The sequence below is a fragment of the Centroberyx affinis genome, unplaced genomic scaffold (genome assembly GCF_046629955.1).
Source record: "Centroberyx affinis isolate AG114_WGS23_722 - 3 ecotype Tasmania unplaced genomic scaffold, CSIRO-AGI_Caff_v1 ptg003742l_1, whole genome shotgun sequence".
Taxonomy (NCBI): Eukaryota; Metazoa; Chordata; class Actinopteri; order Beryciformes; family Berycidae; genus Centroberyx; species Centroberyx affinis.
This window is the reverse complement of record NW_027281620.1, coordinates 244,410-261,387: the sequence shown is the minus strand read 5'-3', so window position 1 is coordinate 261,387 and position 16,978 is coordinate 244,410. Positions and strand designations below refer to the sequence as shown.

The 16,978-nt window shown below is 40.6% G+C and overlaps 2 protein-coding genes across 2 annotated transcripts; both read left to right on the top strand.

Moving 5' to 3' along the window:
- Positions 1-222: 222 nt before the first annotated feature.
- Positions 223-3,035, top strand: LOC139662265 (odorant receptor 131-2-like). Its single transcript, XM_071540905.1, has 2 exons — positions 223-372; positions 2,283-3,035. Exons 1-2 carry the CDS (start codon positions 223-225, stop codon positions 3,033-3,035), a joined length of 903 nt encoding a protein of 300 aa, XP_071397006.1.
- A 7,475-nt stretch (positions 3,036-10,510) lies between these two features.
- Positions 10,511-12,551, top strand: LOC139662257 (odorant receptor 131-2-like). Its single transcript, XM_071540898.1, has 4 exons — positions 10,511-10,630; positions 11,427-11,645; positions 11,724-12,163; positions 12,548-12,551. Exons 1-4 carry the CDS (start codon positions 10,511-10,513, stop codon positions 12,549-12,551), a joined length of 783 nt encoding a protein of 260 aa, XP_071396999.1.
- Positions 12,552-16,978: the final 4,427 nt, after the last annotated feature.

The window sequence follows — 16,978 nt, the reverse complement described above, 5'->3', positions numbered from 1 at the left end:
GGTCAATCCCTGTACATATGGAATATGTAGGGTGGAGAGATAGTCTCTCCACTCAGAGAACCTGGGTTACAATGTATCCTTCCGTTATATGCTGAGCTTTTTTTTTATAGCAACTCTATAATGTTGCATACAAGTTGCATATTTGGGTTAATGTTTCTTATGATAGTTGATGAATATTACGTTCTCTCTCTTTTGTTAGACTTTAACTTCAGCTTCCAAGAGATGAACGTGTCATCTGCCAATGTAACAGTGATTATACAATATCGAGACTCCTTCGCCAGAGCTGTGACCAAAAATATGGTTGTTGTGGCCCTCGGCATCTCCATCAACTACATCAATGCCAGCCTCATTCACACCTTCCGCAAACATCAGGTTTGACATTCCTTCACTGTCAACCAACCACTTATGATCAATTTAATGAGGAGATATGGCAGAAATTAATATTTATATCACCACCACCTCTGCTGCTGGATTAACGGTGAGTGTCCACTGAACAGCCAAATTTGCAGGCATAGAGATTATGTGAAGAATTGTGGGAAGGTGAGTGTCGAAAAATTCCAAGCTCAACATTGACAGGGCGGTGCCAAAAGATGAACTAAAGTCTATTTCACTCAAATGTTACGCGTCTGAATCAAGCATTAATAACTAGAACAGCAGGTGTCAGTTTGATTCATGTCTGTTCATGAAATATCCCCCGTGATGTTCCACCTGTCCCACCAGACAGAGCATGGAGGAAAAAATAATTATTACTGTTCCTACACATCCAATCTTGTATGATGCATCTTTTCACAAATTAAAATTCAATTTATTTTATTTATTAGCAGGAGGACTAAGATGTAAATGATCATTACCTGACAATTCTCAACATAGAAAAACAAGGAGTTAGGCCTACAATAACATCCATCACCCATATTACCTTTTTGGAAAAAAAAAAAATAGGAATTGGAAATAAATTTACCTTGCGAGGCAGCTGGATTCGCGAGATCCCGATCACGCGAGAATCCATCTTGCCAGGCTTCAAGTTATGCGTTTGTGGCCGAACCACAGTGGTGCGGACCAATCAGCGTCCTATGAGGGCAGCTACGGGCGCGGTTTAGGTGTGGCGACAGCGAGAAGCAACTGTTCGTTCACAACAATGGCAGCTCCTAAAGAGGCTACCGTAGATGCTGCTATAACATCAGTTATTTCTGAACTGTAGAGTAAGAGTGCCCTTTATGCGCAAATTTTCCTTACAAAGACGGCAAGAATCGTCTACCGACATGCTAACTACATAGTTTATTGTTATCTTTCCTCTTCGCCGCTGTCCAACTACATAATATGGTTCGTTGATGTGATTGGTTGAAGTTAGCCTGTGATAGACGGTGATAGACAGATGGTTCATCCAATCACCTGTCAAGTATTTTTTTAAAGTGCCTGCCCTTTCCCAAACAGTTTCCATGGACGACTTCCCAGATGGTTCTGTGTAACAAACCATCTGGCGCGTCAGGTTAGAAATAAATAGCCTAATAAAAAAAAAAATCTGAAAAAAAAAAAAATGTGTTTGTGTTCAGTTGAGTCCTATACCATCAAATTTGCCTACACCGATTTCTACACCCATTAAGCGTCCAAAATGTATGAGCACAGCGTTGGCAAGGAGTGTGGCTGTTGTCAGTGGACAGTCACTGTAAAACTACAGGCAGAAAGAAGAAGAGTGCTTTGTCTAGCTAATGTTTGATTCACCAGAATTAGCAGCACACCTTTTAGGTATTAAAAGTCCAATCCTAGGTCTAGTGGTGAGAAAGCATTGTCCATCTATAAATGCTTCTGCAGGTGATTGTCAGCTCTTGATAAAGGAGCAGCACAAGGATAAAGTTACTGTAAACATCAATATTAAATTCACTACATTTTGAAGGTGTACAATGTTTGCTAATGTGTTCATTGTAAACACTGCAGCAATGACTCAAGTAATTGCCATTTATGTCAGATTGAGAAAACTTAATTACAATACTACAAGGTGTGCTCTTAGAAATATGTAAATCCAGTACAAAAACATAGATTTTGGTTTCCAAAATAAGCATCAATGTTCTGTAATGATGATTCTTTGGAGAAACTCCCCTTTTCTCTACACCTTTCCCCACTTCCCATGTGCTGTTTCCTCTAGTCTTGCCCTTGCCCCTCTTCTACTGAACTCTGCTCCACTCAACTATTTTCTTTCCTCCCCACTCTCCTCTCTCAATTTTCCCCTCCATCCTCCTCTCCTTTCATCTCCCCATACCCCTCTCCTCTTCATTCCCGCCAACCAGGTCTTCCACATGAATCCTCGCTACATCCTTTTCATTCACCTGGTGGTCAACGATATGATCCAACTGATGCTCACCGTCATGCTATTCCTCCTCAGCTACACCCTCTACACAATAAATGTCTCCCTCTGCTGCTTCGCCATCCTGCTTGCTCTTTTCACCACCGAAAACACCCCTCTGAACCTGGCCTGCATGGCGGTAGAGTGCTACATTGCCATCTGCGTCCCCCTCCGCCATGCGCAGATCTGTACAGTCAAAAGAACACGCATGCTGATTGGTCTGATCTGGGCGACGAGCATGTTGTCTGTCCTCCCCGACCTCTTCATTGCACTGGCCATAGAACCCCTGGAGTTTTTTCATACCCGAGTCTTCTGTCTCAGGGAAACTGTCTTCAGGAATCCCACCGTTCTCAAGAAGAGGGATATGACCTATATAGTGTTCCTAGTCATAGTTTGGCTCATTATCTTCTACACTTACTTCAGGATCCTGTTCACTGCCAAGGAGGCAAGCACCGATGCTAAGAAGGCCCAGAAAACTATCCTCCTCCATGGGTTTCAGCTGCTGTTGTGTATGGCTACCTATGCATTCCCCCTTTTAAAAAACGCTCTGCTGTACTGGTTCCCTGAACATTATGCGGACTCCCTCTTTGCTTGCTATATTATTATACACATCCTGCCACGATCCATTAGTCCAATCATCTATGGCCTACGGGACAAGACTTTCAGGAGGTACCTGAAAATGTATCTGTTGTGTTAAGTGAGCATACAGTAATCACCCATCCACAGACTGTAATTAGGAGGTCTTTATTTAAAAAAAAAAAAAGGTGGCACTTCACGAACTCTGGAAGGCTTTCCTGAGCATCCTAAGCCCACCTTGCATTCACTTTCCCCAAATTAGCCCACGTTGCCCTTCTCCAGCATTCACTACACTCGCTCTGCTGCTCATGTCATTGACAACCCAAGGCTGCTAAGGGAGCTACATCGCCATGCCTCCAGGCCATGCCTCCAGCCAGGCCATAGCCCGGGCCAATGATTGTTATCCCTCTTGGCTCCCCAGTGGTGCTATGATCTAAGCACTCCCGTCAGGACTTTGGTTCTATAAATAGAGTTATTCTTTCAGTTATTCTTTATCCTTCCAACAGTTGGAAATGGTTATCCATGCTTTTGTGTCCTCCCGCTTTGATTACTGTAATGTTCCTGTAATGTGTGTAATGTACTGTAATGTTTATTCCTGCCTAAGTCAGTTACCCGGTTACAGTTATTCCAAAAGTCTGCAGCAAGATTACTCACTAAGACCTCATATCACTCTCACATCACCCCGGTTCTTATGTCAGTACACTGGCTTCCGATTAAATTTAGGATTCAATTCAAGATCCTCCTACTCACCTATAAGGCTTTGAATGGTCTTGCTCCAGAGTATATTGGTGAACTACTAATGCCTTATACCCCGGCTTGACCCCTCAGGGGAGTGTGCGTTTGCTGTCCTGGGTCCCAGGCTGTGGAATAGTCTCCCCCTGGGCAACCCGTTCTCATTCCCAACTCGCCCTATGTTGACTCTTTGTCAAATCCCTTGGCATCGCTATAACGATGCTAAAGGTAACCTTTCGCGTCTGGAAAGGATGCACGGGTGTTCCATAGACTCCATGGTAAAGCCTCTCACAGCAGTATTAGATGCCTGCAACTTTCTCTCCTGGACCACGGAACACACAGTCTGGCGTACATTTTCTGCCCAAATAAGCAGAGGTGGGATGTAACAACAATAACAAATGTAACAACAATAAGTAAAAATACTTCATTACTATACTTAAGTAGGATTTTGAAGTATCTGTACTTTACTCAAGTTTTTCTTTCACTGAAGACTTTTTACTTTTACTCACTACATTTCAAAAGAAAAATCTGTACTATCTGTCTACTCACTACATTTTCAAAATGGACTCGTTACTCTCGGGAAATAATCAACTGATTTTCTACAATTTTTTTATTTTCTGCATCAGACGGCTTCCATCCCGGAAGCAGCTGATTAAGAGCCAGATGTGATTGGCTGCTTGTTCAGCAAAGCAACACCAAAAAGGAAGGAAAGGGACAGAGAGAGAAGCAACACGAAGAAGAGAGAAGCAACAAGAGAGAGAATTAACGTTAGTGAATTCAGCTGCTAGGGTTCGGGTTCGTGATCTGAGCTGCAGACTCTTTCTCATCTGGGATTCAGAGGAACGCTCAACAGAGAACCAGTTTAGAACATTAGAAATGACTTTTGGCAACTTTTACTTTTATACTTTAAGTAAATTTAAGTCCACATACTTTTATACTTTGACTTGAGTAAAGGATTTGAAACAGTACTTCTACCAGAGTATATTTTTAGACGAGTATTTGCACTTTTACTTGAGTAAGGAATTTGGGTACTTCTACCACCTCTGCAAATAAGGCATTCTGGTTTGATGCATTTCTTTGCTTGAGCTCTTTGGTGATAATATTAATTAAAAAACATGGTTGTAGATCAATTTCGAGGCCAAATGAAAAAAAAAATCGCTTGCATTTACCATTTGATGTCACCTGCTAGATAAATAGAAATAAATTTGGCTCATAACCTATATAACAAGTTATTTCAGTGGTATCTCAATAAACTCCATAAAATATAGCACTTTATAATGTCTGTATCATTACATCTACTTTACAATAAGCATAATTTAAATAGAAGAGCCAGTCGGGAGTTAACGTTTCTAAACGTTGCATAATCTGTTTCGTCATTGAACATACCTCTTTCTGCCCATGAAACACAGCTGATGAAATCGCGGCAAAATAGCACCAAAAAAGTATATTTTTGTAATTTTTTTGATTATATCCTCTTATAACATCAACCTGTTGGTTCAGATTGTATTGCATCTTTTTTAATATTGAGCAGTTTGCCTTTTCACAACCGCTACTTTCCACCCGGAAAAACGTTTGGCACTTCCTATGAGCACTTCACAAAAAAAGCCCTGCTCCGTGGGTTTTGTTGTTTTGTTGTTGTTTTTCTTGTTGTTTTCTTTTTTGGTAATTTATTTGATTATATCCTCTTATAATATCAACCTGTTGGTTCAGACTGTATTGCATCTTTCTAATATTAAGCAGTTTGCCAGTAAACAGCAAACTACAGTTTGCACTTCCTATGAGCACTTCACAATAAAAGCCTTGCTCCGAGGGTTTTGTTGTTTTGTTGTTGTTCCTTCCATAGTTGACGTTGTAAACATGGAATTGACATTGTTACTGGGGTATTTGAGGGTGGAAAAGAACAAATCTTTTGTCAGATTTCAGCCATCTTAATGGGAAGCAGGTGAATTTCAGAAAATATTGCATTTCAACCCAACTCAGTGCCGCCTGCCATCAGTAACCCCACCCCCATGAAAGTACAGCTCAAAAGCTTTCTAGAGAAGTTGACCCCATGTCTCTAGTCCCTTGTGTTGCTGTATAATAAGCCTTCAAAAGTAGCCCAGGGTCAGGGTTCAAAGGGCAATATTGCAGTACAGGAACCACCCATGTTCTTTATATTGACATATGTTACTCTTAGGTCAAGGCCTTTCCAAAAATGTCTTTAATGTTGTCCTACGACAAAGTTACATTTTCAGCTCTGGCCCAACCCAGCCTCTTTCAGACATAGTTTCTGAGACCCTTTGAGATTCCAGCCTGGATAAAATCAAGTCTTTTCATTTTTTGCTTATTTAGTTGAAAATATCCTTCAAGATATTGATGTTTTTTCTAATCACAGTCATACTTTTGGATACTTTTATTGTAAAGTAGATGTAATGATACAGACGTTATAAAGTGCTATATTTTATGGAGTTTATTGAGAAACCATTGCAATAACTTGTTATGGTTATGAGCCAAATTTATTTCTATTTATCTAGCAGGTGACATCAAATGGTAAGTGCAAGCAATTTTTTTTTTCATTTGGCCTCGAAATTGATCTACAACCAATTTTTTTTAAATTAATATTATCACCAAAGAGCTCAAGCAAAGAAATGCATCAAACCAGAATGCCTTATTTGGGCAGAAAATGTACGCCAGACTGTGTGTTCCGTGGTCCAGGAGAGAAAGTTGCAGGCGTCTACTGCCGCGAGAGGCTTTACCATGGAGTCTATGGAACACCCATGCGTCCTTTCCAGACGCGAAAGGGTACCTTTAGCATCGTTATAGCGATGCCAAGGGACTTTTTTCTAAGTGTTTTTATGATTGAGTGATCATGTACACGATTTTGATTTGTGATGCCTTTAACTGTTGTTGCTTTGTTGTTGTAATGTTGTTAAATCTCGTTTGTTCTTTTAACCTTTTATTCTTTTGTAAAGCACTTTGTAACCTAGGTTTTGAAAGGTGCTATATAAATAAAATTTTACTCACTTACTTATTCTACGCTTTCATCTATAAATAAAGCTCATTCTACTGCTGCAATCATTGTAAGGTGCTCTGGATTAGTGTCAGCTAAATGTGTAAAATATAAACGTGTAACACAATCATATGGAGTAAATAAGAGCTTCATAGCAGCTACATGTCACGAATACCGATGAAATATTTGCATCAGGTTTCATTACATGTTTACACAATACTGCCGTGCAAAGGCAAAATGTAGTAACTACAAGTTTGGTCAAAATTGAATTAAGACTTGAATCAGACTTTGTTCATCAGCCTGTTTTATCTTGTAACAAACTGTTTTGGCTCATTTATGTTTAGTTTCAGATAGGGCTGGGCGATATGGACCAAAAATCATATCTCAGCATTTTTAGGCCGAATGGCGATACACTATATATATCTCGGTATTTTCTACGAAGTGGGCTAAATGTTCAGTTGTAAGTAGGGCTGGGCGATATGGACAAAATCAAATATCACAATATTTTTTACCAAATACCTTGATATCGATATTGCGACAATATTGTAGGGATGACTATTGGTGCTTTCACAAAATATTTACACAATGAGATTTTTGATAAATAATCATCAGTAATGTGGATATAATGACTAAGTGGGTACAGGCAAATAATAGAACAGCTAGAACAGTCTGGTAAGTTCAGAAAATTACATTACTTTACTGAATGCAACCTTTAAAACCAGGAAAAGACAACACTTATGCCATATCACGATATTACGATATCCAAAATCTTAGAATCTTTAGAATACATGCAGATGTGGCTGGAGGGATTAATTACCACGCTCTCCCATTGCCACTACTAATGTTGTTTGATGTTGCAAATGTTCTTGTTCTATATCAGAGCAATCATTTCTGTTGACTAAATTGTTTACTTTTTAAAGCATCTTTGGTATTAAAGTATGAAATCATGTTTTGAATAAAGTCATTTTTTTAATTGCAAGTCAAGCTATCTGTGTTCATTTTTTGGGTGAAGTAATGGTGATGACAACAACACAAGTGATGAATGAAGTGTTTACTATCAGGATGATAAGAGAAGTGGATATAATGATGTAAAACAATATGGTGGTAATAAGTTGGTATTGGCAGTGAATTATGAAGGAATATATAAAACAACAAATGTTACATTCCTATGAGGACAGTAGATAAGTCTATTGTGCAACACCTCTCATTATGGGCCTTTCCACTTCTCATCTACACAGACAGAGGTAACTGCCAGGGAGGGATTGAGAAGCCTGTCACTCAATCCCTGATCTGACCAGCAGAAGAGCAGAAAGACACACATAATTCCAAAGCCCCGCCCCTAATACTCGAGTTCCAAAAAGTTCCCAGGAAAAAAAAAACAGGAATGCAGTCGCACTTCAGCCCCATGTAATGTTCAAACAAAAAATGATGCAGTTGCATGAGGAATGAAATTGCAGTCTGAGAGAGGCTGAAGCAATGGAAATATCAAATTTAATTGCACTTGTTCAAATTCAAATTTTCAATTTAGTTCACAAAAACTATGATATTGGATGTAAATCTGATGTCTTTGTCTTGCACATTTTAGCTCATATTTTGCAATGGTCATAGTTTTAGGTTGCAAAAACAGTTTTTCGGTTTGTGATCCAAATTCTTTTCTGTTATAATAAGTTTACAAAATTCCCACCATAGATGGGCCATGTGACCTTACATATTCCACCTTTTTGGTGAAAATTTTGCCAACAACAGAATTAATAACATTGAAAAGGATTATGGTGGTAAGTATGCTCATTTAGCCAAGGAAAGGCATAAGGTTTAGATTTTTTTCAATCTTATCAGGTACAATAGCATCATATTATAGCAGGTGTTGTTTAAAAGAAGAGGTAATTCCTCATCTTCATATATTTTGTCGGGGAACATCAGAGACAGTGCAGAGTGATGTCAGAAAAGCCTCAGAAAACTTGAATGCGGGAGTGCTCTAAGCGAGAGACTTCTGAGGCAGGACATCACTTGAAATAAAATGGAAATTTATTGATCAATTATGGAAAGAGGGGAGGAATGGGGGTGAGACTCTGAAGAAGTTTGGCCTGGAGCCTGGATGGTTGTGTTGTCCTGGCCCTGAAGGGTGAAAGGAAAGCTTACTGCCCACAGTAACGCTTACTTGAAGTATTCTCATCCAGAGAGATGAGCAAGCCATTTTTTGATATAAATGTGAACGCTTTGAGCCGTTGCTATGTTGCCAGTGTTGCACTCATGAATCGTGGACTGGATGCAGTGACATATTTTAAAAGAAGATTTATTTTGTTTAGTTTAGTTTATTCTGAAAATAACAATTAAATGGTGAAGTGAGTCGGCTGGTAGCTGATAATATAGTTCTCTCTCTGCTGATAACTGCCAACTGACAAACAAATACTGTACAAATCATTGTGATTACTAATACAGAGATAATCAAAATATCAACAACAATAGAAAATTCTAATTACATTAGATTCATAAAACATCCCTGAATTACACTAACCTATTCATTCTCTGTATAAAATATCCAAAAATGATCATTCTCTAATGTAATAATGTTTCTACAAATAAATAACAATGTAACTCTACACTTTCATTCATAAAAACTGATTCACTACGTATTTACAACGGATGTCCGCCCTGCGCCCTGTTACCATGGCGACGGTCTAAACACTAGTACAGCTGATCGGATGTTAGCGTCAGCGATCGCCAAAACTAACCCGTACTCTGGCTTCCCTTCAAGTTAAAATCATCCGGTAGAACAGTACACACAAACCCAAACAAGTAACACATGCTGGTGAGTCAACCCAACCCTACATTTAACTCCAAATATTATTTTAAGTGGCAACACGACCAGCAAATAGCGATCAACGGCTATTTTGGGTAGCTTACCACACTACATTTCCAAATAAGAGCATAATTAATATTATTGTTTTATCAAGGTACTTGGTGACATTTTACTGACCTAAACATAACAATTAAATGGTGAAGTGAGTTGGCTGGTAGCTGGTAATATGGTTCTCTCTCTGCTGATAACTGCCAACTGACAAACCAGTGCGAGCTCACCTCACCATATCTGCATTCTTAATTCTGACTGCCTTGGCTAGCCATAAATCCCACATAAAATGAAAAAGAAACATGGGGGGGTGTATGTTTAGGAATTAAATAATGCAGCACTACTGCATACATACACTTTCAATGTGCCACACCAGCAGCCGCTGGGGACATTTGTTGTCAAGGACGTGCAGAGAGTTCTTCAGGGACAGGTGCTCAAATGAAAAAACAAATCTACACACACAAACACATCTGACCAGGACTATTTATCAACCAGTTGTATATAAAGTCTACTCTTGCGATAGCAGAATCATACTGAGTCAGACTAGCTCCAGATCTGACTGCATTACCTGAGGTTAGTATTGAATTATGTGCTTCTAATACTTGATTGCAGAGCATTTAAACATTCAAGTAAAGCAAGAAGGATTGATAGATGTAGCCATGTAGAGTAGAATAGTCGAGAGCAATGCTGGTCTATACTGAGATAAACAAATGATGTTTCTGTAATGTAATGTTTTAATGCATATTGAGTCATTCCATAATGATGAAATTGTGGAGAATATAATTTTTGTTTAATTGTTTGCCTTCTACCTTTTCCCAGGGACTTCTTATTTCATACATTAAGGGGTAAACTCTGTGTTAAGACTTAAAGTGTGTTTACTTAAAAAGTTAAATGAATGTTTGTTAACAGAATTTAGAGGATATTTATGTATATTATACCACAATGTATTCCTTTCTCTTTTGAAACAAGTTTATAGGATGCTGACACCTGACAAATGAATTACTCATCCGGGGACAGTAATGTGACAATGGTTGCATACCGGGACACATTCATTATGGCTGTCAGCAAGAATGTGATTGTTGTTGTCCTTGGCATCTCCATCAACTACATCAATGCTACCATGGTCCACACGTTCAACAAACAGCAAGTGTGTGCTCTGCTAAATCTAGTTCTAAATCTAAAGTTAGGGAATAAAAGAGGGGAAACGAATGTATAAAATGTTTATAGAGTGAGAAACACCTCTCTCTTCCTTTCTTCTCCACCCCTCTCTCACCTCTGCTCTACTCTCTTCTCCTCCCAGACAGGTGATTAAACGTAACTTATGTAAGAATTCAAGTTAACATGACGATTCTCAAATTAATTATAATTGCTTTCAGCACTGTTGTATAGCTGCAAACTTCTTTCTATTGGCATATTTCATTATTTCCCCTCCCTACTGCTTTTTATGTGAAACCTAACTACTTGAAGTAACATTATTAACCTGAACCGTCATACTTGTCTCCATCAGATGATGGTGAACAACATCTGATGTATAATTTTATTCTTTCCATTTCCACTCAAATTCACCTTGTTTATATTTTTATTGTTTTAATTTCCATTCCATACCATTCCAATGTCCGCATGCATAGAGTCTGTATGATTAACTGACATAAACACAAATATAACATGACTTTTGGTGGAGGCTATCCAAAGCACGAGTTACACAAGAGTGTTCATCTTTAATTGCTGTTTAAGAGATACACATCCACATAAGCTTCACTTTGACTTCACTTTGATAATAAGTGGGCAACATCAAAGGGTGACTGAAATAATGCTGCATGCAAACTAAGTTCAGTTCTAGCAATTTTTTAATGCCAAAAACCATCACTACAGCATATTTAATTAATGCAAATTGAGATGAGCAATATACTGCAAAATAACCCATTCTATTCTATTCTATTCAGATCTTCAAAATGAACCCTCGCTATATCCTTTTCATCCACCTGGTGATCAACGACATGATCCAGCTGACAATCAGCATTTCCCTCTTCATCTTCACCTATGTCTTCTATACCATCAATGTTTCACTCTGTTGCCTCCTCATCCTGCCTGCCATTTTCACCACACAAAACACCCCCCTGAATGTAGCTTTTATGGCAGTGGATTGCTACATTGCTGTCTGCATTCCCCTCCACCATGCCCACATATGTACGGTCAAGAGAACACATGTTGTGATTGGTTTGATCTGGGCAATGAGTGTGCTTTCTGTCCTACCAGATCTCTTCATCCTCTTGGCCACTGAACCTCTAACGTTCTTCCATGCCAGAGTGTATTGCCTCAGGGATAACGTGTTCAGGAGCACATACAGTCTCAAGAAGAGGGATGCATCCCACATAATATTCCTGGTGTTGGTTTGGCTCACTCTGTTCTATACTTACTTCAAGATTGTGTTTGCTGCCAAAGCGGCTAATGCAGATGCTACAAAGGCGAGAAATACTATCCTCCTACATGGCTTTCAGGTACTGTTGTGTATGATCACCTATGTGCGTCCTATGTTAATTCAGGTTCTGACATACTTGTTCCCTGCAGGTGTAGCATCGGCACAATTTGCCATTTTTACTATAAACCAAATTCTCCCACGATTTGTCAGTCCTATCGTTTACGGGCTACGAGATATGACTTTCAGGAAGTACCTCCAAAGGTATCTCCTGTGTACAGTAACCATAAGCACCCATCCACAGACTTCACTGTTAAAATAATGTTTTACATGATGCTTTTCATATTGTGTTTGGGTTAGTCTTTTGCTTAATAAATTTTGAGTAAAACAAAACAAAAGTGAGCAACACATTATTAGCAACAGTAATAATATTGCTGGCATATTACCGTATTGACCCGAATATAAGACGACCCTGATTATAAGACAACCCCCCCTTTTTCAAGACTCATTTTTGGAAAACCAAAATTGTTTTTATGAAGAAAATTGTTTTATTTGAAAATAATGATAATAAAAACACATTGAATAAAACAAGGTAGGCTGTTGTTTTTAACATGTTTTAAATAAAATCATGTTTTCAATATATTTTAGATGAAACTGTCACATTTAAATTAAATAAAATGTAATCACATTTGTAAATTAATGACTCATGGTATTTAAATACCACAAAAATGAAAATAAACTGTAGTCTATTGGTATTTCTAATACCAATTAGCCTATCCATCTCATAGTGAAAAAACAACCATGTAGCCTATCAAAATTTCAATAACTGCATTAACCGTCAAAGTGAAGTCTAATTGTAGAACAGTCTTGAAACAAAACAAAAAAACAGGCTAGATTGCAATAAAACAGTAGTGCAAATTGGCCTAACTCGGCTCCTCATATGTCATGTCAGGACATTAGACATTAGACTATTCCTCACAGAGGTCCTCTGCCTCGCTGTGTTCACTCTCACTATCGTCACTTCCATGCTCTGGTTCACCCGGCTCCTCCCATATAACGTCATCCTCGCTGCCGTCCAAGGCATTTGATATGCAGCATCTCTTGAATCCGTTGATGATGCTCTCTGGGGAAACTGCATCCCATGCCTGGAGGATCCATTCACAGAGCCGACGTACTGCAGGCTTCTGAATTTTTCCAGACGGTGTGAATGCGTGATTACCAGACAGGAGCCACTCTGTGTATCTCTTGCGCAGATTATCCTTGAATGGCTTGTTAACGACTACATCTAACACCTGTAGCTGGCTTGTCATGCCCCCCGGTATGATCACCAGGTCGCCGTTCATCGCCCGCACTTGAGTTTTGACTGGCTCAGTCAAGTGTCCACGGAACGCATCCAAAACCAGCATGTTCCTCTTCTTTCTGAGTCCCCCACGCCGTCTGCCCCACACAACCTTGAGCCAGTCCACTACAAGCCCAGTCTCCATCCAGCCCTTTTCCTGGGCACGTACGATAATGCCAGCTGGCATTGCCTCTTTAGGTACTGTCTTGCGTTTCAAAATAACGTACGGGGGGAGTTTGGTTCCATCTGCGAGGCACGCCAACATGACAGTGATTCGGCTCTTCTCGTTTCCAGTAGACTTCACAATGACTGATTTCTCACCTTTCTTGTGTACAGTGACAGATGTTGGCATGTCAAAAAACACAGGCGTTTGATCAGCATTGCCCATCTGATCCAGGGGGTATGAGTGCTGTTTCCTTAAGTTAATCACATAGCGCTGATAAGACAGTAGCTTCTCTCTGAAGTCTGAGGGCAAGCGCTGGGCAAGACTTGTCCTGCGTCGCAATGATAGTCCATTGCGCCGCATCATTCTTCTACACCAGCCGAGGCTAGCTTTGAAGTCGGTGGTGGGTATGTTCAGCTCTTTGGCGATTTCCAAGGCTTTCAGCTGAATGATGGCTCTGGTAATGGGCATACCATCGTTCCGTTTTTCAGTCACGTATTCACACACTCTCCTGTTAATCTCTTGGAAGCGGCCGCTTTGAGGACCACGGTAAGATTTTCTCTGACTGTTAGCATTTTTAAGACGGTCTTTTTGGGCTCGCCATCTTCCAACATTACATTCTGTGACATCATATTTCTTAGCTGCTCGAGAGTTGTTTGATGACTCTGCTGCATTGATCACCATGATCTTAAAATTGGCATCATAACTCCTCCGCTGTTGTTGGTTAACTTGGCCTACTTTTGAGCCACTTTGTTCGAGATGGTCACTGTGTCTCTCCATCTTTCAGGCGCCTGGCGCTGTAGGCTAGTTGTGAGAGACGGTGGCTCGCTTGACTCGTTTTACAAATCTGGCGCCATCTGTTGTTGTGAATGTATAATGACATTTAAAAGTCTAGACCCCGAATATAAGACGACCCCACTTTTTCAGACGTATTTCCAGGAAAAAAACCCCGTCTTGTATTCGGGTCAATACGGTATTACACATGCACATTGGATTATGTGACATCCTTACATTCCACTCCTTACATGCTTCAGTATTAAGGTCCCCCATAATCCTAATTTTTAAGGAGTGGCTAGCCTCCATTGAAAAAACAATAACAAAAACATTTAGATTACAATATTTGACAAGATATCCAATATGACACAAATATCAAATTCATGACTTTTGTATAAAAGGTGTTCAGTCAAAGTTCCTCAAAATTGCATACTTCACTCATTTATGTTTGAGGTGGAGGGGCGCATGTGCGAGTGCTGACCCTCAGTTCTTGGCATGTCTGTTTGTCTACTTTGTATCAAAGTCTGTACCAAGTTTTTAAGTGGAACAATTCCATACCTGGCGATCATGTTTGACAACATGTTGATCAAGCTCATAGCAGCAATCTGGACACTGACGATTATCTGTGACATTGTAAGCGCGTATGGAACAGAACCACACAATCCGTGGCACAATAGACTACCCATGCCTACGTTTCTCGCTTACACCCGTGCGGATTTGCTGAGTCTCTGACATACAAGTAAAGCCCAATGTCCACCAGATGCAGCACGAAAGCAGAACGGCCTGGGCACGGGATCGGAACAGCTCCGAAACAGAAGGCAATGTACACCGCACACGTTTGATAGAGTTGTATGCATCACCCGCAAGTCAATAAATGCATTTTCACGCTTGTCAGATGCAAGCGGATCCGGCAAAAATAGATCAGACGCGGAAAAAGAACGGAGTGGCAGAAACTGCCGTGCGGGTTCCGGACGGTTTCCGTGCCACTACCGCAATGCATCTGCACCTGGTGGACATTGCAGCGCTGATTCACATGGGTGCGAGTCTGTTCCGGCGCACGCACAGCTTCCGTACCGGAGCCGTACCGCATCTGGTGGACATTGGGCTTAAGACTCCTCCAAAACTTCTCTTCAGCTCTCCTGAAATTATCTGTTTCGAAAGGAGAAAGAAAAAAAGAGGAGCCAGAGGGGGGACTCGGAACCGACTCAAACGGAGGGGAAGTCAATTCCCCCTCCCAACAATAACCCTATCCAATGTTCGCTCATTACAGAACAAAATGCACAAACTTGCTGTACTTGTCAAACATGACAGGGATTTCAGCAGGGCCAACCTGATTTGCTTTACTGAAACATGGTTGACTGAGGATGTAAACAACATCGACTTAGAGGGATACTCTCTCATTGATTTGACCGGGATACTACAGCGAAAAGTGTCAGAGGTGGACTATGCCTGTTTGTAAACATCAGCTGGGCAACAAACATCACGGTACGTGAACCCGACTGTTCCACTCACTACGAAATAATGACTGCCTCATTCAGACCACATTACCTGCCCCGCGAGTTTGGACAGATAACAATAATTCTGGTGTATGTGCCTGGGCCAGACTATGCACTTGCATCTGATCGCATAGCCGCCAGTTATAACAAGGTAATTAAAACAAAGGAAGTCAGAAACTACCCTAACAATAAATCATGAGTTAACAAGGAACTGAAACATCAGCTAAATCTGAAGAAAAAAGCCTTTCTGCAGGGTCTCAAAAAATGAAAGAGCTAAACAAGGAGATAGGACGCATGATCAAAAAAGCACAGACAGACGATAAGGACATGGTTGAGGAGAAACTGAGAACTGGTAATGCAAGAGATGCCTGGAGGGGATTGAACAAAATGATGGGCAGGCAGCAGAAACCAGCCCCTCAGTGTGATGACCCCCTCAGTCTATCAAACAATCTGAACTCATTTTATTCCAGATTCAATAAAAAGGACTTCAGTGATGAGCGTGACGCTGTCTGCACTGGAATGACCCCATGCCCTATGATCCTACAGGAGAGAGAGGTCATCTCTGTGTTACAAAGGGTCAACCCCTGCAAGGCTTCTGGCCCAGATGGACTCAAGGGGAAGGTTCTAAAGGAATGTGTGGCCCAACTGGGACTTATTTTCACCCAACTGTTCCAATTATTCCTTAACTCAAGCTTTGTCCCCCAGGCCTGGAAGACAGCGACCATCATCCCTGTACCAAAAACATAAAAAAAAACACCTCATGCCAAATCTCTTAATGACTTCACACCCATCGCTCTCACATCTCTACTTAGCAAATGTATGGAGCGTCTAATGTGTAAAGAACTCTCATCTCAAACAGCTGAGTTTATGGACCCCATGCAATTTGCCTACCGAGCTAATCGTGGTGTTGAAGATGCCACACTCACTCTCTTGGATAAATTCCACTGTCATCTAGACAAAGCCAACACTCGTGAAGTTCGTATTCTTTTTATGGATTTCTCCTCCGTTTTCAATACAGTCCAGCCCCACCTGCTCTTAAAGCCCCTGTGTGACCTGAACGTCAGCAAGAGTCTGGTTCTTTTGGTCAGGGAATTCCTGAGAGAACGAGGGAGAACACCCTTTCTGACTGCCTTGTCCTGAACTCGGGTGTCCCTCAGGGATGTGTACTATCTCCCCTGCTGTTCTCAATATACACAAATGAAGTGCAGTGTAACAGCAGTGACCTCTCCCTTATTAAGTATGCAGATGACATGGCCCTGGTCGCCTGCCAGCAGGATATGAACAGCGCCTCCTACTGCCAGTACATC

Bases quoted from the DNA above. Each gene is read 5' to 3' on its own strand.
- LOC139662265 (XM_071540905.1), top strand. From the start codon at position 223: ATGAACGTGTCATCTGCCAATGTAACAGTGATTATACAATATCGAGAC. The intron at 373-2,282 runs GTTTGACATTCC...CCCGCCAACCAG, and splicing joins ACACCTTCCGCAAACATCAG to GTCTTCCACATGAATCCTCG.
- LOC139662257 (XM_071540898.1), top strand. From the start codon at position 10,511: ATGGTTGCATACCGGGACACATTCATTATGGCTGTCAGCAAGAATGTG. The intron at 10,631-11,426 runs GTGTGTGCTCTG...TATTCTATTCAG, and splicing joins ACACGTTCAACAAACAGCAA to ATCTTCAAAATGAACCCTCG. The intron at 11,646-11,723 runs ATTCCCCTCCAC...GCAATGAGTGTG, and splicing joins ATTGCTACATTGCTGTCTGC to CTTTCTGTCCTACCAGATCT.